The 27279-nt window shown below is 41.6% G+C and overlaps 1 protein-coding gene across 1 annotated transcript in view; it reads right to left on the bottom strand.

Annotated features, from left to right (window-relative positions):
• LOC132834735 (fibrillin-1-like) overlaps positions 1 to 27279 on the bottom strand; it is a 589699-nt gene that overhangs the window by 45545 nt on the left and 516875 nt on the right. The window contains exons 49-57 of the mRNA XM_060853700.1: positions 26032 to 26154; positions 21771 to 21923; positions 18289 to 18357; positions 17592 to 17717; positions 16879 to 16998; positions 15887 to 16009; positions 14371 to 14502; positions 14139 to 14264; positions 2041 to 2247 (exon numbers count right to left, since the gene is read on the bottom strand). Of these exons, the coding sequence (XP_060709683.1) occupies positions 2041 to 2247; positions 14139 to 14264; positions 14371 to 14502; positions 15887 to 16009; positions 16879 to 16998; positions 17592 to 17717; positions 18289 to 18357; positions 21771 to 21923; positions 26032 to 26154 (1179 nt within the window). The remainder of the gene's footprint in view (positions 1 to 2040; positions 2248 to 14138; positions 14265 to 14370; positions 14503 to 15886; positions 16010 to 16878; positions 16999 to 17591; positions 17718 to 18288; positions 18358 to 21770; positions 21924 to 26031; positions 26155 to 27279) is intronic.

Below are 27279 nucleotides of genomic sequence, written 5' to 3'. Positions count from 1 at the left end.
TCTTTATTTGGGGCACTGTGTCACAACACGTCTGCTGCTACACCCAGGCTGAACTGGAGCAGTTCATCGACTTCACCCACAACTTCTACCCTGCCCTCAAACTCACTTGGTCCATCTCAGACGCGCCCTTCCTTTATGTTGACCTCTCCATTTCCATCTCCGACGACAGTCTCCAGACGGACATTTACTATGAATCCACAGACTATCACACCTGTCTGGATTACACCTCCTCCCACCCAGTATCCTGCAAAAACTCCATCCCATTCTCCCAATTCCTCTGCCTCTGCCACATCTGCTCAGACGAGGAGACGTTCCACTCCCAAGCATTCCACATGTCCGCCTAGTTTGAACAACGTGCTTTTCTTCCCTCTGTCACCCAGACAGTCCTCCACCACACTGCTTCCATTCCCTATTCCACTGCTCTAAATCCCATCCCCCACTAAACGAAATAATGTCAGGCTCCCCCTTGTCCTCATCAACTACCTCTCCGGTCTCCATATCCAACGCATCATCCTTAAGCATGTGTGCCAATTCCAAATAGAGTCCCGCTCACCAAGAACATCTTCCCCTTCCCACCCTTCTCTGCCTTCCGTAAGGACCGTTCCCTTCGCCAATCCTTGGTTCGCACCACCCTCCCCACCAACCCCACCCCGAACACCCAGGTATCTTCCCCTGCAACCGGAAACAATGCAAAACCTGCTGGCACACTACCTCCCTCACCTCTATCCAGGGCCCCAAACAGTCCACCCAGGAGAGACAGAGGTTCACCTGCTTCTCCTCCATCCAGTGCTCCGACGCTGTCTTCTCTATATCGGGGGACCAACGAAGGGAACATTTCACTGAGCATCTCAGCTGGGCCTGCAGGGGCTGACTGGACCTCCCAATCACTGCCCATTTTAATTCCCCTTTCCACTCCCTTTCAGACATTGGCCTCTTCCGTTGTCACGACAAATCAAACCGCAAATTGGAGGAACAACACCTCATCTTCCACCTGGGCAGCCTACAGCCTGGAGGACTCAACAATGGATTCTCTAATTTCAAATAACCTTTCTTCCTGTCACCTGACTCCCTTCCCAGCCTCTTTCCCTCCCCCTCCCTTCCATTCCTCTCATCGAACCTTCCTCCCAACCAGGTTGTACCTTGTACCTGTCTTTACCTATCCCAACTTCATCACCCTGTCCTCCCCATCTCCTTTATCTGCCGCTCCCCTCACACCACCCCCAGTTCTGAAGAAAGGTTACACCCTAAATGTTGACTTCTCCACCTCCTGACAGTGCCTAGTTTGCTGTATTCTTCCAGCCTCCGTTTGTCTACCTTGGATTCCAGCATCTGCAGTTTCTTTGTCTCTTGCTCTTTAAATGTAGCTAGCTGTGGTAATTCAAGAGTCCCAATTAGTGAATGACCTAGACCACTGCTGAGTGAAGGCAGGATTGGGGTTCACTGGCTGAGGTGGGCTAGTGCGATGGTGGGGGCGGGGTTGGAAGAAAAGGAAGGGATGCATGCTTTAATAGAGCACGCATCAACACATCTGAAAACACTCATAAGAATGAAAACATAGTGTTCTTTCAAATTTTAGAACTATTTTCATAAAGAAAATCATTACTTGGATTATTCTGTCATTATCCAATATATTATTTTTTTTTAGATTACTTACAGTGTGGAAACAGGCCCTTCGGCCCAACAAGTCCACACCGACCCGCCGAAGCGCAACCCACCCATACCCCTACATATACCCCTTACCTAACACTACAGGCAATTTAGCATGGCCAATTCACCTGACCCGCACATCTTTGTGTCTGTGGGAGGAAACCGGAGCACCCGGAGGAAACCCACGCAGACACGGGGAGAACGTGCAAACTCCACACAGTCAGTCGCCTGAGGCGGGAATTGAACCCAGGTCCCTGGCGCTGTGAGGCAGCAGTGCTAACCACTGTGCCACAGTGCCGCCCATATGATATGTAAACACATGGAATCGAAATATATAAACACAGACCAAAAAAAGAAATTATAGAGTATTTCTGATCAAATTTGACAAATTACCTTTTCCATCTGTGGTGTAACCAGGTCCAAGTGGACATAGTTTTTTATAGGGTCCTGTTCCTGGAAAAGGGCAGATTTCACATTGTGCACCCCAGCCACGTCCACCATCACAGCAGCATTCTGATTTTGTAACAAGACGTCGACTACTGGAGGCCATCTGACACATAGTCTGAAGTACTTCGGAGAAACAAAAACCTTTACGGTTGTCTGCAATAAATTAGGTGTTGCAACATGTGATTAAATCAATTTATATCACATTCCTTTCATAAGCATCTACTTTGTTTAAATGTAACAGTTATTTTCATCCATATCACTAAATGTGGATATGCTATGTGATAAGTCAGGCAACATTCACTCCTGCTGCTTTGATTTTTCCAAGGTTTTGAAATTCATTGCCAATATTGCATTTAAAACTGTTAATAACAAGTACTGAAATGCAATGGTTTATGAATTTACAAAGCACTAATTCCTTTAAAATTGAGTACCAACATACATACAATACCTATCACTTTGAAACTCACATTTGTATGCTTATAATTTTAAAAATACACAAATAGTTAATGACAAATCATGTTATTTGTCACTACTTTCTCTAAAAATTACTGTATATAAAATAATTCACTATTTTATTATAAATGCATTCACAGATCATAGATTATTTTATGAAAAAAGGAATTATTAAGTTCGTAAATTGCTTCATTATGTTATTTATTTCAAAAGTTGTAAGAAAGATATCATCTATCGACAATAGCATCAACGTTGTCATGGGTGACTTCAACTTCCCTAATATTGATTGGAACCTCCTTAGAGAAAATAGTTTGGATGGAACAGATTTTGTCAGGTGTGTCCAGGAAGGATTTGGCCGACTAGACCATATTGGATTTGGTGCTTGGCAACGAACCAGACCAGGTGTCAGATCTCTTGGTGGGAGAGCATTTCCATGATGGTGTTTGCAACTTTCTGACCGTTAAAGTAGCCACGGAGAGAGATATGAGCAGATGGTATGGGAAGGTATTTAATTGGGGGAGGGGGAAATACAATGTTATTAGGCAGGAACTTTGGAGCACAAATTGGGAACAGATATTCTCAGGAAAATGCACAACAGAAATGTGGAGGTTATTTAGGGAGCTCTTGTTGTGAGTGCTGGGTAGGTTTGTCCCACTGAGGCAAGGAAGGGATAGCAGGGTGAAGGAACCTTGGATGACGAGAGATGTGAAATATCTAGTCAAGAGGAAGAAGGAAACTTATTTAAGGTTGAGGAATCAAGGATCAGACAGGGCTCTATAGGGTTACAAAGCAGCCAGGGAGGAACTGAAGAATGGACTTAGGAGAGCGAGAAGACAATATGAAAAAGCCTAGGTGAGTCGAATTACGGAAAATCCCAAGGCATTCTACACTAATGTGAGGAAGAAAAGGATGGTCAGAGTTTGTGAGGACAACATGAAATAGGCTGATATGTTCAAACAAGTTGATGTTAAGGAGGAGGCTGTGCTGGAATTTTTGAAAAACATGAGGATAGATAAGTCTCCTGGGCCAGATGGGATATACCAAGGTTTCTATGAGAAGCGAGGGAAGAGAATGCTATACCTTTGGCAATGATCTTTGTGTCCTCACTGTCCACTGGAATAGTATGAAATGATTGGAGAGTGGCAAATGTTATTCCCTTTTCAAGAAAGGGATTAGGGATAACCGTGGGAATTACAGACCAGGATTCTGAGAGACAGGATTTATGTTTATTTGGAAAAGTGTGACTTGATTAGAGCTAGTCAGCATTGCTTTGTGAGAGGTAGGTCATGCCTCACAAGCCTTATTGAATTCTTTGAGAATGTGACAAAATACACCGATAAAGGTAGTGGATGTGGTGTCCATGGATTTTAGCAAGGCTTTTGATAAAGTTCTCCATAGTAGGCTCATTCAGAAAGTAAGGAGACATGGAATACAAGGAAATTTGGCTATTTGGATACTGAATTGGCTGGCCCACAGAAGACAGTGGGTGGTAGTTGATGGAAAGTACTCAGCCTGGAGCTCGGTGACCAGTGGTGTTCCACAGGAATCTGTTCTAGGATCTCTGTTCTTTGTGATTTTTATGAATGACTTGGATGAGGAAGTGGAAGGGTGGGTTAGTAAGTTTGCCAATGACACGAAGGTTGGTGGAGTTTTGGATAGTGAAGAGGGCTGCTGTAGGTTATAACGGGACATTGACAGGATGCAGAGTGGGCTGAGAAGTGGCAGATGGAGCTCAACCTGGAAAAGTGTGAAGTGATTCATTTTGGAAGGAGGAATTTGAATACAGGGTTAAAGGCAGGATTTTGGGCAGTGTGGATGAACAGAGGGATTGTGGGGTCTACTTCCACAGATATCTCAAAGCCTCCACCTAAGTCGATAAGGTTATTAAGAAGGCATATGGTGTGTTGCCTTTCATTATCAGGAGGATTGAGTTTAACAGCCATAAGGTTATGCTGAGCTCTACAGAGCTCTGGTTAGAGCACACTTGGAATATTGTGTTCAGTTCTGGTTACCTCATTATAGGAAGGATGCGGAAGCTTTCCAGAGGGTGCAGAGGAGATTTACCAGAAAGCTGTTTGGACTGGAGGGCATGTCTTATGAAGAAAGGTTGAGGGAGCAAGAGCTTTTCTCATTGGAGCAAAGAAGGATGTGAGGTGACTTGACAGAGGTGTACAAGATGATGAGAGACATAGATAGACACGGATAATAAGAGAGTTTTTCCCAGGGTGGAAATGGCTATCACGAGGGGGCATAATTTAAAGGTGATTGGAGGAAGGTTTAGGGGAGATGTTAAAGAATGGTGGGTGCGTGGGATGCATTGCCAGCAGTGGTACTGGAGTCAGACACATTAGGGTCATTTAAGCAACTCTTGAATAGGCACATGGATGAGAGTAAAATGAAGGGTATGTAGGTTTGTTTGATCTTAGACTAGGATTAAAGGTCAGCACAACATCGAGGGCTGAAGGGGCTGTACTGTTCTATGTACTAAAACAATGGTGGGATGACAGAGCAAAAATTTTGTTTTTTCTCTAATATCTTCAAGGGGTGGCATGGTGGCTAAGTGATTGGCACTGCTGCCTCACAGCGCCAGGGACCCGGGCTCGATTCCACCCTTGGGCAATTGTCTGTGTGGAGTTTGCACATTATCCCTGTGTCTGCATGGGCTTCCTCCCACAGTCCAAAGGTGCACAGGTTAGGTGAATTGGCCATGCTAAATTGCCCATATAGTTTAGGGATATGTAGGTTAGGTGCATTAGTCAGGGAAAGGTAAAATAATAGGGTAGGGGAATAGGTCTGGGTAGGTTACTCTTCAGAGGGTCGATGTGGACTTGTTGGGCCATTTCGGCTGTTTCCATACTGTACGGATTCTATGACTGAATTCTATGAATGAAAAGTTTTCACTGCTTTTTTGGGTAGAGAAATTCAAAGATTAATGTCCTTTTGAGAGAAATAAAATGTTTAGGTCTGTCTTAACTGAGAGACTCCTTACTTTTAAATTATTCTTCCAGTTTTAGATTTCTCCACAAGGAGAAACATTCCCTCATCATTCATCCTGTCAAGTTTCCTCAGAACATTACATGCATCACTAAGGCTACTCTCATTCTTCTAAGGCCCAATTGGCAGAGATCCAAACTATTTCAGCCTTTCTCAAAAGCCAACTCTTTCATCTCAGGAATGAACTTATGAATTGGCTCTTTGCGTAGTGAGGTCAAAAGTGTATGAAGCACTCTAACTGTGATTTCACCTATATATTGCAAATTATTTATTGAATAGCTTCAGCAAGAATTACATACTTTTATATTTCATCCCTCTTACAATAAAGTGCAATTCTAACTGCCTTCCTAAATGCTTATGGCGCCTGCATGCTGTTTGCAATTAATGTAAGAGGATACTCCTATCCCTTTGTACAACAGAACTTTGCAGTCCCTCTCCATTTAAATAATTCTCTGTTTTACAATCTCGTCGATCAAATTGAACAAACTCGTATTTTCCCAAATAGATTTCTTTCAACTTAATAATTTTGATTTTTAAAAATATTTTCTTTGTCTTGTTTATTGCTTTTCTGCAAGGTTTGTGAAGGTTTGTAGCTCAGGTTGAAGTTTAGGGTGTAGGTTTGTTCGCTAAGCTATAGGTTTGATATCCAGATGTTTCATTACCTGGCTAAGTAACATCATCAGTGGCGACCTCCAAGTGAAGCTTGGAGGTCAAACCTACAGCTCAGCGAGCAAACCTATACCCTATTGCTTTTCTCTAACAATTGCAAATTTCAGCTCTAACATACATGTCACGGTAAATACTGCGCACACTTCAAGAAGGAATCTGCAGTTTGTTTAGAATTTAGAATGAGGGACTGTTCTTCCAACTTTGGGACTTTGAATTGAATCTTACCAGTCCAAAAATGTGCAGGTTAGGTGGATTGGCCATGCTAAATTGCCCATACAATACAGAGGACTGCAGGCTAGGTGGATTAGCCAATGAGAAATGCAAGGTACAGGGATAAAGTAGGAGAGTGGGTCTGGATGGGGTGCATTTCGGAGGGGTTGCTGTGGACTTCATGGGTTGAATTGCCTGCTTCCACATTGTAGTGACTCAATGACAATGTTTTATTGGCTAATTGTGAGATGGACTTGGGTATTTTTTTGCAGCAAGGTCGAATGATGTGGGGATATTACCACTGTGCCGAAGAATCACAGAGTCATAATAATGTACACAAGGGAAACACTCTTCTGTCCAACTCATCCATACCGACCAGATAGCCTAGATTAATCTAGTCCCATTTGCCAGCGTTTGGCCAATATCCCTCTCAACCCTTCCTACTCATATACTCATTGTTTTTGATTGGAACCAGCTGAATCTTGTTGACCAGATCCTTAATTAGGGTTGTTAACTTGGGCCATCGAGGAAAGCCCTGGCTGACCAATATAACCAGGAGAGGGGCTGCAAGTATTAGTTAGTTATAAAATAAAATGGTTTAACCTGTATGATAGTTCTACCATGCATTTTGAACAACTTCATTTTGACACTGTTTTTATTCTTACTGAATAGCTGTCAAGAGCATTTGAGAGTTGTTTGAATTTAAGTCATACTGTGAATGTGGGGTTAGTTTAATGCATAATTGTTTTGACTTAAATAATTGTACCTACTTATGAGATAAACATGGTGTAAAACGTTTTAACAGGGTCACTGGGTCTCCAGTAAAAAACGGTCTTATGCAAGCTTATCATGTATGTATAACAATTCTATTGTGTAAAAACCTTGCAATCATTCTAAATATTGTCATACTGTAATTCTTGACAATTTGCATTAAATATTTTTAGTCAATAAAAACAAAATATAACCAGAAGAAAGTGGAGGGTGCTGCATGTAGTAGTCCTCTGCAACCGCAGATTGTGTTGGCTCACGGACTCCCAGCCCAACTGCTTGTTCTGTGGTGCTGCAGAGTCCATTGACCATGTATATATTAGGTGTAGGTACTTGCACTCTCTTTTTGATTTTCTTAAAAACCTTCTTCTCTGTTTTTGTTTGCGCTTCAGCCCCATGCTCCTGATCTTTGGGCACCCGATGCAGAGGAGAGAGGGTAGGTCAGAGGACCCTTGTGGGTCTGCTCCTGAACCTGGCCAAACTGGCCATAAAGCGGGCCGTGGAGGGTGTCATTATGGCTGACTGCCTGCCCATCTTCTGCGGATATGTCAGAGCCTGGGTGTCCTTGGAGAAGGAGAATATGGGGTCCACCAACAACCTCGAGATTTTCAGGGGAAGGTGGGCACGGCAGGAAGTGGAATATTTTATTTCCCCCTCCAACTCTATTTTGATTTAATCACTGCCCTCCCCTTCACTTTTTTGATCATGCAGCATTACCCATCCTTCCTGGTGGTGGACTACAAATAAAGATTTAAATACTTGTTGTTCTTCACTGTGTCCTACACCTGCACACACACAACATGGGTGCTGGGGAGAAATAAGCACTACAACAGTTAGGTGGTAGTGCAGGGGAAAAAGGAAAAAAATTTTAAAAAAAAGAAAATTAGAAGAAAAACATAACCAGGAGATATAGTCTCCTCAGTTTTGGGAACTGACTCTCCTGGCTGGGCCATAGTCAGTGTGTTACTGCTGCTGTTGGTTTCTGCTTTTATTTGGGGGAAACCTGATTCCTGAACTGGCTGAATTATTTAGTCAGTTTGTTAACTGGTATTGCTTTTTATTGAGGATTGATTTTTAAGCTGCCTGATCAACACAGTAAATGTGTAGCTCAGTTCTCATTAGGGAACTGTTGTTTCACTGGCTTGTTACGGCCTTCGAGAAGAGGACTATGTTGATTTAGAGGCAGGGCTCAGCCCTTGCACTCTGGTTTTCTTTCTTTCGAATGTCTTTTTACTTGTTTGGTGTTTGGACTGAGCCCTTGTGAGATGAGCTGGCACCATATGGGTAGGCCTGGCTCTTTGTGGGTGACTAGGCCTCTGTAAAGACTGAACACCTGTGTGTGTGTTGAGAGGTGAGCAATTGCTGCATTATGGAGAAAAGAATATAACCAGGAGAGGGTGGAGGGTGCTGCATGCAGTAGTCCCCTCTAACCGCAGATTGTGTTGGTTCGCGGACACCCAGTCCAACTGCTTGTTCTGTGGTGGGGTGGAATCCGTGGACCATATATATACGGGGTGTGGGCGTTTGCACTCACTTTTCAGTTTTCTGGAAAACATTCTCCTCTGCTTTTGGTTGCATTTCAGTCGCATGCTCCTGATCTTTGGGCACCCGGTGTAGCAGCGGGGAGGATGGGTCAGAGGATCTCCTTGTTGGTCTGCTCCTGGGCATAAAAAGGTCCAGGCAGCAGGTTGTGGAGGCTGTTGTTATGGCTGATTGCCTGCCCCTCTTCCACAGTTACGTCCAGGCCCGGGTGTCCCTGGAGAAGTAGCATGCAGTGTCTACCAACACCCTTGAGGTTTTCCGGGAGAGGTGGGCATTTCGAGGTCTGGAGTGTTTTATTTCCACCTCTGATTCTATTTTGATCTAATCTCTGCCCTCCCCTTTACTTTTTTGATCACTCAGCATTGCCCTTTAATGAGATGGGCACTGCCTGTCACTGGCCGCTCAGGTATTTCTTTTCTTCCTGATGGTGAAATATGAATAAAGATTTCTGCATTCATTCATTCATTTATTGTGTCCTACACCTGCACATCCACGACATGAGTGCTGGGGAAAATATAAGCACTACTGCTGTTACAGAGTAGTGTGGGGGTTTACAGGCAAAAAAGCTTAGGAAAGGGTAGAGAGTGCTGCACATAGCAGTCCCTTGCAATCGCAGATTGTAGTGGTTCACAGACTCCCAGGCAAACTGCTGGTTCTGTGTGCTGTGGACTCCACAGACGACGTATATATGGGGTGGGGCCATCTGCACTTCCTTTTTGGTTCCTTAAGAATCTTCTTTTATGTTTTTGGTTCAGATCCATGTTCCTGATTTTTGGGCACCCAGTGTGGAGGAGGGAGGGCAGGTCAGGGGATCTCCTCATGGGTCTGTCCTGGGCCTGACCAGGCTGGCCATTAATATGCAACCAGTGGAGTTTGGAGTATGCAGAATGGTTGTATCGATTGTGAAGTCTTACGGCTTAGTTCACCTTTGTGGGGAATTTAAGCAAACGGTAAACCACTTCTCGCAGCTGGATAAATACCTGATCCCTCACATAGAGGACTCGTATGCAAAGTTGGCCAGGGAAGTGGAGGCGGCTCTCTTTTATGAAGCTGGACATAAGCCACACCTACCTGCAATTGTGACTGGATGAGGAGGTCCAATAATAAGCTGCAATTAGTACCCATAAGGATTTATATCAATATAAAAGATTGCCGTTCAGCAGACCATGGAGAACATTTTACAAGGGCTACCCCAGTTTTCCATTTATCTGAATGACGTACTAATAACAGGGAGACCTAAACAGAGCATTTAGAGAACTTGAACAGAGTGCTTAAACATTTCTCCCAGGCAGGCGCATACCTTAGAAGGGAATAATGTGTGCTCCAGGTGCCCGAAGTGATCTCCTTGGGTTACAGAGTTGACAAAACTGGGTTACATCAATTGGAGGATAAAGTTAGGGCGATCAAAGGAGCCCTGGCTCTCACAGCTGTACTGGAGCTTACATCTTTCCTTGGGTTAGTGAATTATTATGGAAAATTCATATGTAACCTGTCCTCCATCTTGGCACCCTTACACATGCTTTCAAAAAAGGGTCAGTCTTGGGAACGGTACCGTAGCCATGAAGTAGCCTTTAGGGAAATGGAAAAGCAACTATCATCATCTAAGGTGTTGGCCCACTAATCCAAAGCGAGAAGCAGTGCTGACATGTGATGCCTCCCCGTATGGTACCTGGGTAACGTTGTCTCACCGGTGGCCCAACAGAGAGGAATGCCGATAGCATATGCTTCCTGAGCTTTAGTTGATGCTGGACGGAAATATAGCCAGATAGAGAAGCAAGGTTTGGTGGTCATCTTGGGTGTGAGGAAGTTCTACTAGTATCTCTATCGACAGGAATTTGTCATAGTAACAGATCACAAACTTCAGCTAGGGGTACTGAAAGACGACAAGGCGGTGCCACTCATAGCTTCAGCACTGGCCCGTTCTTCTCAGCCTGTACAAGTTAGAACATTGTCCGTGAAGCCAATTGGCTAACACAAATGTCTTCAGCCACCTCCCACTGGCAGATGCTCCACCAGTGGTGTCGTTCTGGAAGAATCCACTTTGGACACCCTTCCAATCACTGTGGACAATATCAAAAAGATCCTGTCCTAGCAAAACCACAACAGTTGGTGGTAATAGTGAAACAGAAGGGCCAACACAACCAGGATTGAAACTTTTCTGGACTTTGTAAGACTAGAGCATTGTAGAGAATAGCATATTTCTGTGGGGAGCAAAGGTCCTGAGTAAAGGTCACTGGCAGATACTGGCTGATTTCCACCACAGTCATCCAGGTGTTTCCAAGATGAAGATGATAGCAAGAAACGATGTCCGGTGGCCAGGGTTGGATGCCGACATAGCTGGGCAGTGCCCAGAGTGCCAACAAGGACAGAAAATTTAATAGCAACATCTCTACATTCATGGGGATGGCCAGATAAACCCTGGACTTGGTTGTATGCATGTCGACTATGCTAGTTCTTTCATGGGGTCAATGTTCCTTGTCATTGGGGTTGGATGTGCAGAAAATTTATTCGGCAAACTCAGCAATAATGAGTAAGAAACTGGAAGCATTGTTCGCGATACACGGACTCCTAGAGGTATTGGTAGAAAGTGAGGACTGCAGATGTTGGAGATCAGAGTTCAGAATGTGGTACTGGAAAAGCACTGCAGGTCAGCTAGCCTTCAAGGAGCTGGAGAATTGATGTTCTGGGCATAAGCCAATGAAGGGCATACGCCTGAAATGTTGATGCTGCTGCTCCTCAGATGCTGCCTAAATTGCTGTGCTTTTCCAGCACCACACTCTCGACTCCTGGAAGTAATCATCATGGACAATAGCATGTCATTTACCATCAGGGGATTGAATATTTCCTAAAGTCAAATGGCACATAAGGACAAATCCATACCATTTGTTGTCCAATGCTCTAGTAGAAAGAGTGGTCCAGACATTAAAGACAGGCTTAAAGAAGCAGCCCAAAACGTCACTTGATACCAAACTGTCCCAGTTCCTGTTCATTTAAAGCAACAACAGGGATGGCTCAGCAGATTTACTGATGGGGAGAAATCTCCGCACCAGATTAAACCTTTATGTATCTGGACTGAGGAGTGAGGGTTGGGGTAAAGGGTGGTGGGAGAAGAGGATAAGGAACACCAATGCCAGCCACATGACTCCACTGATTTAATTCAGGGTACCGAAACCATGGGAATGGCCCTGTATGGCTTGATGCAAGGTCCAGTCCTGTGACGTACAAAGTTCGAGTAGGTGATACAGTCCTGAATAAACACGTGAGTCACCTTAAAGCTGTTACCTCACAAACTGGGCAGGAACAAAACATCTCTGGCCCCTCAGAACAGCCAGAAGGCCTGTCAGAAACTGTAGAGTCTCCTCCTCTGTCTAATGTTGTGGAAACCTCAGAGTCCAAGATGGATGCAGCCTCAATACTGTTACTGCCAGAAGGAGAGAATAAAACTCTCCTGAGATGCTCTGGATGCAAGAGATGGGCTACTATTTGGTACATGCCACCCACGTCAGAGTCTGAGTTGGAGGAACCAGACCTGGGACGAAAACGATGCAAAAAAAGCTACAAGAGAAACACCAGGCTGACATCCTGTAGTAATTGGAACCAGCAGGATCTTGTTGACTATGGGATCTTTGGCCCAGTTTAACAACCATAATCAGGAAAGCCCTGGATGACCAATATAACCAGGAGATTTAGATTAGATTCCCTACAGCGGTGAAACAGGCCCTTCGGCCCAACCAGTCCACACCAACCCTCCGAAGAGAAACTGACCCAGACCCATTTCCCTCTGACTAATGCACCTAACACTACGGGCAATTTAGTATGACCAATTCACCTGACCTGCACATCTTTGGACTGTGGGAGGAAACCGGAGCACCCGGAGGAAACCCACGCAGACACAGGGAGAATGTGCAACATCCACACAGACAGTCGCCTGAGGCTGGAATTGAACCTGGGACCCTGGTGCTGTGAGGCAGCAGTGCTAGCTGTCCTAAGTCCAGGTGACTGACTTCAAGCTGGCCACAACCAGTGTACTGTGCCCAAGTAAATAAAGGGTGACTTGGTGATGGGATACTGGCCTCTGTGCAGTTATTTCACCTATCTAAGCGTTTTTTAAATGTTGTAATTACATCAGCTTCCACTTCCTCTGACAATTCATCCCAGATAAACATCACCCTCTGCATGAAAAAGTTGCCTCCTAGGTTCCTTTTAAATCTTTCTCCTCCCACCTGAACCCTATGCTCTCTAGTTTTTGACTCCCCTATCCCAGGGAAAAGACCTTGACCATTTACTCTATTCCATGTCCCTCATGATTTTATAAACTTCTATCAGATCACCCATCAGCCTCCGATGCTCCAAGGAAAACAGCCTATTCAACCTCTCCCTAAGCTCAAACCCTCCAATCTTGGCAACATCCTCATAAATCTTTTCTGAACCCTTTTAAGTTTTACAATATCCTTTCTATAGCAAGGAGACCAGAATTGAACACAGTATATTCTGAAAGTGGCCTAACCAACAACTGCAACATGACTTTCCAACTCCTGTATACAATGCACTGACCAATAAAGGCAAGAGTATCAAATGTCTTCTTCACTACTCTGTCTACTTGCAACTCCACTTCCAAGGCCCTCATATTATAGGGATTGAGGAAATTGCAATGTCATTGCACAAATCTTGTGCCTGACTTCACATTAGGTGACAAGTTACCTACTAGAAACAGACAGCAGCCTAAGGCCTAATTAGAGTGTGGAACTAAGGTAACTAATATCAGCAGCGAAAAAGTACTAAAGAAACTCAAGAGACTAAAATCTGACAAATCCCCAACACTTTTGGATTTACATGATAACAGAAACAGCTGCAGAAATAGTGGTGTGCTGGCTATGATTTTCTAAAATTTCCTCGAGTCTGGAACAGTGTCAGCAGATTTTAAGTCAACAAATGGAAGATCACAAGGGGAAGGTTTAACTCGATAACTGTTAACAGAAAAGTGCTAGAATTTATTATTAAGGAAGTCTTAACAATATTAGAAAAGCATAGTACTACTGGACAAATCAACATGATTTTATGAAAAGGAAATCTTGTTTCACAAATTTATAAAACATTTTTTGAGGTTCTTTGAAGCATGACAGTTTCAGATAAATCGGAATCATTAGATGCAGTATACGTAACTTCCAAAGGTATCATACAAAGGGATAAGATAAAAGCTCATGAAGTTGAGTGACATATTGGCACTGAGTGATATATTAGCACAGATACAGAATTGGCTAATGGACTGGAAACAGGCAGTCGGGTCATTTTCATGTCAGCAGATGATGCTGAGTGGGGTGCTGCAAGGGAATTACAATTTCAATTTATAAATTACAATTGCTACTGAACTTAATACCCCACATCTTTTAATTAAATGTCAAACTCACCAATACATTCAGTCTGTGTGGAACTTGCTGTGAATCCTTCATTGCAATCACACTTGTAACTACCAGGGGTATTAATGCATCGGCCATTTTGACAAATGCCAGGTTTGGTGCGACATTCATTTTCATCTACAGGAAAGAGTTATAGTACTGATTTATTGTTGCATGTTGCAAAAATGAACTTTAGTATGTTGAAAGCTGAAGAGTAAGTTGATTAAAAAGATTTGTTTGTTACCAATACACCCTTCACCATCTGGCGCACGCACTAATCCAGGTGGGCAGATACACATGAAAGTTCCAATCAGGTTCTTGCAAATCATTCCTCTTGATGCACAACCATCAAGTTGTTCCTCACATTCATTCTGATCTGCAAAATTGGGAAGCATTTGGTGATTTTCATTAACACTGTCAGCACAAATGAAAAATATTCACAAGAGCAACAAGAGCAAAAGGAATGTAAAACTCAAAATATGAACCTATTATACTTATTATAAATTGGCCAGTTAATTATTTTTGAAATGTGAGATTTTGGGTCAGTTGGTAACGTTCTTGACGGAATCAGAATGTTCGGCTTTAAAATCAAATTCACAACTTGAGCATATTATGTCGATTGACAGAAAGAGATTTTGCATTGGTTGTAGTGCAAATTTTTGATGAGATGCTAATGTCAAGGTCTCTTCCATTTGTACAGATTGACAACAAAGCCCTACAGCATTATTCAAAGAAAAGGAGATAGTTTGCTCAGAATCCTGGCCAGCAGCTCTTCCTTTATCAAAAGAGATTTCAGATGACGATTCTTATTGTTGCTAGTGGGATCCAGCTCTGTTTAAATTACTTCGATGTTTGCATAACAATAGACCATTTGTTGCAAATAAAGTGCCTTCAAATGGATCTGATACAGTATTACATAAATGCAAATCTTTCCTTAACCTTAATGGGCATTCTTTTCAAATCTGAATTTGAAACTCTGGTAAAATCTTTGAAAAAGAGATTAAAAATTAAAATTCTAAAAAACTTAGTTCTGATAAAGCATCACTGGTCTTGAGACGTTAACTCTGCTTTTTTCTCATTCATGCTGCCAGACCTGCTGAGTTTTGCTAGCAATTTCTGTTTCTGTTTTTGATCTCCAGCATCTTCAATTCTTTGTTTTATTAAGAACTTGAAAAATATTTTTTGGTTATTTTTGTTATCAACTGAGTAATTGTAATAATTTTTAAAAGTTTCTAGAATTCACAGTCAGTTTTCAGACAAAAGACTACTTTGTAAATCCTGTAGTAGATATTTCATGATTCGCATTGTCTGTTAATATCTTTGGTCTTGGTTCAAATCCAGCAAAAAAAACTAAGTTAGCACACCAAGTAAGGGAAACTGGGGGAAGGTACAAAGTAAACTACTGAGTGCCATTTACCCATTATGTATCAATGTACAAATTCCAGATCTATCCTATTACGTTTTGTCCTCTGTGCTCACTATAACATGGACATATCTATTAGCAATGCCATAATGATAACTGAAGCAGTAAATGGGGAAATTTATACTGGAGCAGATGAACAAAGAGCAGAGAATTTGGTCTAGGTTTTGAGGTCAATAGTAGAGAATAGAGAGCCTTGGTCTACCATGCTCTGTATCAAATCCAAGAAATCCCAGTTTGGTGGTATAACAAAGTTCACGGAAAATGGTTTTGCTTTCAACAGTCTGATAAAGATAAAGATAGGAAGTCATCCAATATTAAAATGGAAATTTGTACTAACCTCGGCACATCTTCCCATCTTCTCTTAGAACATAACCAGCAGGACATGTACATTCATACCCACCAATGGTATTAATACATCGGAATGCACAGAGTAAAGGATTTTGTGCACATTCATTAATGTCTGAAAAAGAACAAGCACATTTTTTCCCTTACTAAATACAAAACTTCATAGTGATCAATTTATGTAGCCTTTTCATCCCTGTTTACTTTCTACACTATCTTTCTGTTGAAGGTATTGACTGTGACTGCAATATAATTTCAAAGATACTTGCAACGTTCATTATTGCACTCAATATTTGATGATGACAGGTAGCATACCTAATCTAAAATCTATTCTCACCTGCTCTCAAGACCATAAGAGGTAGGAATAGAAAAAGGCTATTTGGCCTATTGAGTCCGCTTCACCACTCTGTGGGGGGTGACCATGGCTAATTTGAAAATCCTCAACTCTTGTCTTATCCTCATAACCTTTGATTCCCTTATTGATTAGAAATCTGTATAGCTCAGACTTAAATATACTTAATGACCTAGCGCCTTGACTGTCCTCCACGGTAACAAATTCCACACTTTTAATGGGTGACTCCTTCCTCTGAGACTATGCCCTCTAGACCTAAACACTTACCACTAGGTGAAACAACCTCTCTGCATCTACCCTGTCAAGCCCCTAACAATCTTGTATGTTTCAATAAGGTCTCATGTCATTCTTCTCAACTCCAATGAGACCTATACAGTAACCAATGGGCAAGTTAACTGGAAAATGATCAAAGTACATACCATGATAAATGTTTTTGCTTAGCATTTCAGAATAGCCAGAATACTTGTATTATTTCTACTACAGTTGTGATTCACATCAATTAGGTCAAGTCACACCAGGCATGAAATTTAGAACTTCACTGATTGATGTGGCTCAATGTAGCAAGCGTATTTGCCTGATAGATATCCTGGTTTCGTCATATGTATATGTTAGGGACATGGAAACAAAAGGCTTACCTTCACAAGTAATCATCGGTCCTGGTTCAAAACCTTCTTCACATGCACACTCAAATCCTCCAATCACATTAGTACACGTCCCATTGCCACAGGGATTACCAACAGAACATTCATTTGTGTCTGTTACAGGTAGAACAAAACAGTAGAAATAAATTGCTGGCCAAAAAACTCTGCAGTTTCACAGGATCAAGAAAGCATTTGTTTACATGATGGGCACCCTTGCTGGTCTTTCTAGTGTGTTTGCCACAGAGGGCTAAGAATTTCAAAGCAATACAATTCTAGGTTTCTTTTCTGTCAGATGTCATCAAGACACTGACATCATGCAGAACTACTTCACACTGGAGCCAAATGTGGCAGAATTGATGGGATTTCTAGAAGATGACTGCATATTGCCAATTCAGAGGATAGGAATCAACTGGAATTGAGTCATTCCCAAAATTGCAGCAATCGTCTAGCACTTATTTTTTTTTACCCTTCCAGCTTCAGGAATACAGATTCTTTCCACAGTAAAATTATGTCTTTCCAATGGGATATCAATTTTGTTGCTCATATAGTATGCAGAGTTGTTGAATGATGACAGTGATGAATGGTGCAATTCATCACTATTACGTCAAAATTTAAAATAGGTGGGAACTCTGCCTTTACCAAACAAAAGCGACATATTAAAGAATATTAATTGCATTACTTGTTTTCTGTGTTTCCAGGGAACTTACCTTCACAGTTGATTCCAGTATAATCGATACTGAAGCCAAATGGGCATTCGCAGCGGAAAGAACCATCAGTGTTGATGCACTGCCCGTTTTTACACATTCCTGGGTCTATGGCACATTCATCAGTGTCTTTCACCAAGAAAAACAAGTGGCAAAATTAGAATTATTGAAAAATATTCAGACTAATTATAACTGACTCAAATTTAACATGGTTCTATAATCAAGAAGTAACGGTTAATATTGCAAATGTGCTAAGGTAGTGAAATCTACCTACAGTAATCTTGGTACAGAGTAACTAATTAAAATTCACTTTTTAATGTAATAGCTGGATTAATTTTTGCCTTGTAGTGAAACTAATGTTGGATTTATAATGATAGTTAATTAAAAGTTAGCCTTCCACTGTTCAGCCCACAAGGCCGGATTGTCTTGTACTGTTTGAAGGGAATTAGTTGCTTTTTTTGAGTACAGTGGAAAACCTCTCCACTGCTTCTTTATGGATCATGCATTCTGCTTCAACAAAGTCTCTTAGGATAACTCTTCCAGTTAGGTTTGTAACTACATGAATGCAAAGATGTTAACATTAAGAATAAAGCAATTTCATGTTTAACACAGTGCTTCCTATAACTGAACTTGTAATTTTTCAATTGTTGGGAGTCAGATAATTATTTTGATTTCATGGTGTATAAAAAGATTAACTCACCTACATGTGATCCATCCACATCAATTCTAGTTCCAATTAAGCCACCGGGGCACAGTTTTCCAAATGCTTCTACAGTCGAATTGAATAAGGCGAAATGAAATCAGTTTTTAAAAGAAACTAGAAATACATATTACAATATATACCTATCTGTATGTTTTAATTAGTGATAAAATCATTGGCATTATGTTTTCTAATGTTAGTAGATACAGGTCTTCTGCTATAATGCGCGTTTCATTAACACAAATTCAGTATAATACGACTGACAAATTGGGGACCCTGTTTCTAAAATATGAAGTTTTAAAGCATGTATTGGTTGTAATGTGATTGCGACGCCATTAGTTTAAATAGAGCTGCTATTACACAATTTTCTTGTAACATGAGATTGCACGAGAATGGAACTACTGCGTTACAGCAGAACTGACTGTACCAGATTGTTACCACAGAGCATTAAAATAAAAACAGAAAAGGTCTGGAAACACAAAGAAGCTTACGTCAGCAATGTGAAAATGCAGATTACAACACTTATGATGTATTCAGGTGATTATGCTCAGAAGATTCTAAATTCATAGATGAAACATAATGCGCCTTGCTTTTCGACCCTGGCATATCTTATGCGCATTTCTAGAATTTCCTTTGTTCTTAAATTTGAGTTCTAACTATTTTAGCTGACAATGCGCAAAGAATGATCCAAGATTTTCTTTTGCCATATTAATAATGGGTCAAATCTACTTATTTTGCAGTGGAACTTTTCTGCTTTAGCATCATCTTAGGTGGGTCTACATAGATGCTCACTGCCCCTTTGGTCATATCCATGTTTTAGGAGATGAAAGCACAAACAAGAAGGAGAGTCAAGAAGGGAACTAGGGAGAAAAGTGATGAAGGGGAGGACTGGAAAGTGTAGGGGGGGTCAAGCCAAAGGGTTGGGGAGTGGAAAAGTTGGGGAATGAAGAGATAGTGAGCAGGATGATTGATAATTGAAGCATTATGCAGAAGAGGTAGTAAGCAAGGTGTTAGGGAACATGGAGTGGGAGTAGGAGGAATGAATGGGGACTGTGAGAGGCTTTCCCTTTCATTTGAAGCAACAGTTACTTTTTCTTATAGCTCTATTGTACAGATTGTGTGCAGAGTATCTATATTCTTTGCACTTCTCTGTTCTGCTGCACTTTTGCTGACTCCAACTCCATTGTCCTCTTAACTGATCAACATTTGATCTAACTTGATTATCCACCAACCTTCACATGCTCACCCATTCTGTTATAGACAAAAAAAAACTGCAGATGCTGGAATCCAAAGTAGACAGGCAGGAGGCTGGAAGAACACAGCAAGCCAGGCAGCATCAAGAGGTGGTGAAGTCGACGTTTTGGGGCAGGTTGGGGGGGGGGGGGGGGTGGAAAGAAGGATTACACCCAAAGCATGGATTTCTACACCTCTTAATGCTGCTTGACTTGCTGTGTTCTTCCAGCCTCCTGCCTGTCTACCAATTCAGCAAAACATAATTAGAGGTTAGAACTTTAAACTTTCCAGCTGTGTGCTTTAAAGGGAAGGGAAGCGCAGGTTTTGTCCTCCTTTGGTTCTACTACACTCCCCCAGTTTCCCCAGGAATGCAGTGCTCCGTATTTTGGTTAGTCAAGATTAGGAAGATCCAGAAGAAATTGCAGGTCAGCACTGAATCAATCACACAAATCTTCCGATATGGGGGAGAGGCTTTTGTCTTAACTTAGATCAGTGATGCACCTTGGGATCTTTAGAAAATCAACATTTGCACATATGTGGCACGTATATGGCAAGTTCTAAAGATCTGATTGCTGCTTTGACCCTGCCTGGATTGCCCCATGACAGTGAGATCAGATGACCAAGGTCTCAGAGACTTGGAATATTTGCTCTAAATGGATCCTGGTTTTCACTGAATTTTAATATTAACTTCAAAACCAGCTTAACTTGCAAATAAATAAGATGGAGTGTCAAAACAAGTTATCACCCACAGAAATGTTCACCCCTCCTCTCCCACTGACTCAGGGGTAGTATTCATTCCATACAGTGTGCACACTCTTCCAGCACTTCCTCTTCTGATTTACCTCTGGAAATCTCTGCTCCTGTCTGGCTGATATTGGACTGGCCAGTGTTGTTGTGGAGTGAAGGGGATGAGCACTGAGAATTTACATACTTTCATTGGGTTAGAATGAACAGAGGCAGGGATAAAAGAGGATGTGAACACTGTCAGATTAGTGAGAGAAGTGGATGAACACTGTCAGGACGTGATGGAGAGTGGGTGAACACAAGCAGGAGTTACAGAGAAACAGACAGCACTGTCAGGACGTGAGATTTATTGTTATCAATGTGGTGAGGCTGAGCAATTTCAGAAGTTATCAGCTCCACTTAAAATTAAATCAATATATTCCTTATGATGAAAAACAAACCCTTGTCTGTGTTAGAATTAGCAAATTTGTCTCTGGATTAGTTCCTCCTATATTCTTGGTGGGTAAGTGACAGCTTGAATCACAATCAGTATTAAACACATTCTCTCTAATACTGATTGGTAGCTCAGTGCCATCATCATGCAAAAACGTATTTTTTTTAAAGAGGTTCGAAATCATTTAAAATTTACAAGTTTTTGCTTCCAATAAGCCAGAAATAATTCATAATTATAGGCAATAAGAATAAGAAATTCAAAGATTAGATGGGCAGGACAATTTTCCAGGCAAATTGTATAGCTAGATATTTGTCAATCACTAGTGCGAATGCACTCTTTTCTTTTTGCAAGGGACTTGATAGGCCTGATAATTTTCTGGTACATGAAATTTTGACTGTTCTGAGTGTTTTTATAATTATATGTTTATTAATTTAAGCTAAGTAGCAAAATCATAAATTATTTTTCTTTTTTTCATACCTTATTCCACAGGATGGAAAAAAGACCTAAAGTTTGAGTTAAGCTTTTTATTGTTGAACAATTCAAATTTTTTGCAGAACTATAGAGGTTATGAATGCGTCTGAAGGAACTCCACTCAGCACTCCTGACATGAACTGCAAAGACATTCTGTTGATTTTTACACTTCATCTGTTTTCTTCCAATCATGAAAACAGACATGTGCTGTGATGTTCGATTTTCCCAGTCCAATTTAAAATGTAACAAGCTCATAAAAGTAGAGTTTGGTCAGCTTGCTTTTTCTGAATTTACGTCGGTTGTTGTTTTCCAGTTTGTCATTGTTTGCTTATGATAATATATTTGCTAATCATGTGGCTGTCATGCAGTCTGTTTATAATAATTGATTTTCAGATTATTATTATTGCACAGATAAACCACAAGTTCATTCTTGACAACTGATTCTATGAGTTACCCAGTACAAACACAAAATTAATCATTTCTATTTCTATATACATTGTTCAGAATATTACAATGGATGCTCAAAACTTCATCCTTGAAGTTTTGTTACTTTTGTTACCTCAACTGTAATATGAATTTATTGTACCAACATTTGGCTCACCCTCTGTGCTTTTGGGACAAATCTCACATGGGACACCCCATCCTTCTCCTGGCATTAAACTGCAACAACATGTTGCCTTTGTGATGTTCTTGAACTTGGGTGCAGAGCAGACACCATTCTCAAATTTAGAGAAGCAATAACTCTCTCTGATATCTACAAATGATATAAAAAATGTATTAGCATAAAATAAGTTAGTCTTGTAACACTTCTCACAAAAGCAACTCTTATGGTAAAAATCACCGAAAGCATAATTACTCGAACACAATGTCTTTGTCTACATTTAATAAAGTGTACAGAAGTTTTTAAAATAAGATTTCTCGATGTGAAAAATACAACCACTTTGATACTGATGGTAGCATTCACAAAATACACATCTTATAAAACTGTTGAAGAATTCTTTTTAATGTTACCACCTGCTTTGCACAAAGAGAATGAATTTCATGTTTACACATCAGTTTGCTGAAGAATCTCAGCTTAGGAAAGCTAGGAAGGAAGCTGTTTGTTTCCTCCTCCATTAGGGCTGACTGCAACAAAAATGGAAGCTGCAGCTACCATGTTTGGCACAGTAAAATACTTCTAGATGCTTTGAGAGGCATGGATTGCATGTTTCGTCTAATATTCAGCATATCGGGATGCATCATCATGTCTTCTCTAACTTGTTCTAGTGAATGTCCACAGTTTGCTTTTAAAATATTCTGAAACTTCCTGAATGAGTTAATGTCTAGCAGGAAAGTTTATTAACAGTGCACAGTTGTCCTTTGGAGCAACATGATTAACATCAGGTACAAGAAGTTCAATTTTTGACTAAATACTTTACTTTAGTGGGCAATTCTTATTGCCACTAAATGCATTCCGTCCACAAATCAATGAGTTGTGATTTTTTTCGCCTTTCTCAGGTCAACTTTGCGATCTGTGAAGCTTGCAAAGATGGCTCAGTGGTTAGCATTGCCACCTCACAGTGCCAGGGACTTGAGTTCGATTCCAGTCTTGGATGTTTTACTGAATGAAGTTTGCAGGTTCACCCTGAATCTGTGTGGGTTTCTGTCAGGTGCTCCGGTTTCCTCTCACAGGCCAAAGGTGTGCAGGTTAGGTGGATTAGTCATGGTAAATGTGGGGTTATTGGAATAGAGTAGTGGGCTAAGTTTGGGTAGAATGTCCTTTGGAGGGAGGTGCAGACTTGATGGGCCGAATGGCCTCTCTGCACTGTAGGGTTCTATGAAAAAATAATTCAAGACACTTCACATCTGCAACATTGTGTCAAATTCATTAATTAATAAATCTGGCTGGATGAACTTAGATTAAAACATTTATTTGAAAATAAAAACAATTGCTTTCTTAAAGAAGAATAATCAAAACACGGTTTGCTTTTAAAACATTCTGAAACTTCCTGAATAAGTCAATGTCCGACAGGAAAGTTTATTAACAGTGCACAGTTGTCCTTTGGAGCAACATAATTAAACATCAGGTACAAGAAGTTCAATTTTTGACTAAATACTTTACTTTAATGGGCAATTCTTATCGCTGAGAATGCAATTTTGTGAAATTGGACCGCCCATTCCTATTCATATACCATTCAGATACCGTTTAAATATTGTAATTGCACCAGCCTCCACTACCTCCTCTGGCAGCTCGTTCCATACATGCACCATCCTCTGCGTGAAAAAAATCACCCCTTCGGTCTGTTTTAAATCTTCCCTCTCTCATCTTAAACCTATGCACCCTTAGTTTTGGATTCCCTCACCCGAGGAAAAAGACCTATCCATGCTCGTCACGATTTTGTAAACCTTTATAATGTCACCTCAGCCTTCAATGCTCCAGGGAAAAAAATATCCAGCTTGTATAGCCTTTCTCTCTATAATTCAGTAAAGTCACCTCGCATTCCTTTACACTCCTATAAGCACAGGCCTAACTCATGAAAATTCTCTGGACAACCTCCAATGCCAGTTTATCTTCCAAAAAACAAAGAACAGTACAGCACACGGACAGGCCCTTCGACTCTCCAAGATTGCAGGAACATATGATATCTTTCTAAACTAAAAATCGTTTGTGTCTGCGTGTCCCTATTCCCCTATTCCCTGTCTATTCATATTCACTTTGATAAGGGGACCAAACCTGTATTCCAGATGTGGGGCTGAGAATGTTACACTGGAAAAGCACAACAGGTCAGGCAACATTTGAGGAGCAGCCCTCACTTTCGCTCTGTATTCCAACTAATGCTTGGATATTTTTATCAAGTTTTTAAGCAAGATTTTGTTTTTATTCTCCATTCTCTTTGAAATAAATGTCAACATTTTATTTTCCTCCCCTATTACATGCTGAACATGTAGGCTAGCTTTGTGATTTTTATCCAAGAACTCCCAACTACCTCTCAGTGACACAGCTTCCTCCGTTTAAGTAATCTTCAGCATCTTCACTCTTCCTGTCAAAGTGTAAACCTCACATTTTTCCATATTATATTATATTTGTCACACTTTTGCTCATTTACTGAACTGAACCTTGTAGCCTCTGTGCCATCTTCACCCCATACCTTCCCATCTATTTTTATGTTATCTGCAAACTTAGTCATAGTAGGCTCATTTTCCTTGTTGACAAACATCTCAGAGGAATGTTCTGAAAAAAGTTATGATGTGGAGGTGCTGGTATAGGACTGGGATGGACAAAGTTAAAACTCACACAACACCAGGTTATAGTCAGTACTTTCCAGAATAGAACCGACTACAGAAAAGAAAGTGTACCGACAACTGAACAACCAGGAACACTACAGGCAACAAAGATACACAAAGCCAACACACCTGAATGTGTCCCATCATATCAGGCAATGGGACCCTGTGTAAGAACCTCTCTGGTTATGCTGAGGCTATCTTGAAATCCACTGCATAGGGGACCCCTAGCTTTAATCATGACACTACAGATTTCTTACAGAAACTCAGTACCCACGTACCAGTCAATCCAGGAACATTCCTCATCACAATGGATGTTTTGGCACTCGACATCAACATTCCCCATGATGATGGCCTGAGCACTCAATACCAACAACTGCCAAGCTCCGGGCACTATCCTACAACTCATCCACTTCATCCTCGACCATATCATCTTCATCTTGGACAATCAGTTCTTCATCCAGACACACGGAACAGTCAGGAGGATCAAATCTGTAACCCAATATGCCAACACTTTCATGCACTAGTTTGAATAAATCTTCTTTGCTGCACAGGACCTCCAACCAACACTATACACCAGATATACTTTTGCCATTTTCTTCCTCTGGACCCACAACGAGAAGTCACTGAAACAACTACACAATGATATCAATAAATTTCAAACCACCATCAGACTTACCATGGACTACTTTTTAGTACTTGCCTCATTTTTTGGACACACTCATCTACATCAAGGATGGGCACCTCAGTACCTCAGGTAAAAACAATGACTGCAGATGCTGGAAACCAGATTCTGGATTAGTGGTGCTGGAAGAGCGAGCACTGCTGTGCTCTCCCAGTATCACTAATCCAGAACCTCAGTACCTCACTCTACCGCAAACCCATTGATAAACTCATGACACTGCATGTCTCGAACTTACACCCTAAACATATTAAAACATCTTCTACGGACAAGCCCTACGCGTATCCAGGATCTGTTCAGATGAGGAGGAATGCGACGGACACCTGAAGATGCTGAAGGATGCCTTCATAAGAACAAGACATGATGCTCAACTCATCGATCACCAGTTCCGACATGCTACAGTGAGTAATTGCAATGACCTCTTCAGGAGACAAACACAGGAAATGACCTATAGGCTACCCTTGTTGTCCAGTACTTCCCAGGAATGGAGAATCTACACCATGTTCTTTGCAGCCTGCATGTATCATTGATGAGGATGAGCACCTCGCTAAGATCTTCCCTACGCCTCCACTTCTCACTTTTTAACAACTGTCAAACTTTAAACAGATCAGTGTTTGCAGCAAACTGCCCAGCCTTCAGGACATCGACGACAACACTATACAACCTTGCCATGGCAACCACTGCAAAACATGTCAGAGTGTCGACATGAATACTACAATTACACGTGGTGGCAGGTACTCACGTGTCTCGGCCAACGTTGTCTATCTCATAAGCTGCAGGTAAGGATGCCTCAAGGCCTCGACAGAAACCAAATTCCTGATCTAGCATTCTGTGAGCTCTCTTGTGCAGCATAAAAACTTTAGCACTTATTATTGTGATCTTCGACAGTAATTCTGGTTGGTTGTTATCGCAGACTCACCGATGCACCTTCTTCCACCTGACAGAATTGATCCTGGTGGACAGATACACTCGTAGCTTCCTTCAGTATTAGTACATGTACCAGAAACACACAACCCAGGGTCTGATGCGCATTCATCGATATCTGGAAAATGAAATCAGATCACATACAGTAATGCAATAGGAATGTTTTGTTTTGGAATGCTTTGTTAGTACATGTATTTGAGAGACCAGCCTGGGAATTCTTACAGCAGGACATAAGGCATCTGGATGAATAGGAAGGGTTTGGAGGGATATGGGCCGGGTGCTGGCAGGTGAGACTAGATTGGGTTGGGATATCTGTTTGGCATGGATGAGTTGGATCAAAGAGTCTGTTTCTGTGCTGTATATCTTTATGACTCTACGACATAGATAAGGTGGCGTGCATGTGGGCACTTGTGAGGTCAGGAAAGTCTTGATGATTTCTTCTCCCTGTTTCAGTTTCCTATCTTGTAGTGGGAAAAATGGCATCTTGGCTGATTGTTAGGTGGGAAAAAACAGGGGAAAGCTGAAACTTGGGGAAATGATGTGGAAGTAACATCACTGGACAAGCAATACAGAAACATGGAGATAGTGAGGACTGCAGATGTTGGGAAACCAGAGTTAATAAAACATGGCGCTGGAAGAAGCACAGCAAGCCAAGCAACATCAGAACAGCAGGAGAGTCAATATTTTGGGCAGGACCTTTCATCAGCCCTGGGATGTGGGAAGGGGGGTAAGAAATAAATAAAGGCAGGGGTGTGGAGCTTGGGGTGGGATAGCGAGAGGTGAATGCAGGTAGGAGGTGTCTGAGATTGCTTAGTGGGAAGGGTGAAGTGGATAGGTGGGAAGGAAGATGGGTAGGGTAGGTCAGGTCAAGAGGTCGGGTGGAGAGCGAGGGCTAGACCTGGGTGGAGGTAGATGTTGAGGAGATTTGAAAGCAATGTTGAAGCCATAAGGTTGTAAGCTCCTGAGGTGGAAGGTGAGGTGTTCGTCCTTCAGTTTATGTGTGGACTTATTTTGATGACGGAGGAGACCGAGGATGGACATGTCGTTAGGGGAGTGAGAGGGGGAGTTGAAATGGCTGGCAACCGAGAGGTGGGTTGATTGGAGTGTGTGGACTGTAGATGTTTCCTGAACCGGTTGCTAAGTTTGCAGTTGGGTCTCTCCGATATAGAGGAGACCACATTGGGAGCAACAGATGCAGTAAATAAGGTTAGAGGAAATGCAAGGGAGTCTCTGCCAGACTTGG

The sequence above is a fragment of the Hemiscyllium ocellatum genome, chromosome 42 (genome assembly GCF_020745735.1).
Source record: "Hemiscyllium ocellatum isolate sHemOce1 chromosome 42, sHemOce1.pat.X.cur, whole genome shotgun sequence".
Classification (NCBI taxonomy): Eukaryota; Metazoa; Chordata; class Chondrichthyes; order Orectolobiformes; family Hemiscylliidae; genus Hemiscyllium; species Hemiscyllium ocellatum.
The sequence above is the reverse complement of the archived record's forward strand: the minus strand, read 5'-3'. Positions and strand labels throughout refer to the sequence as shown.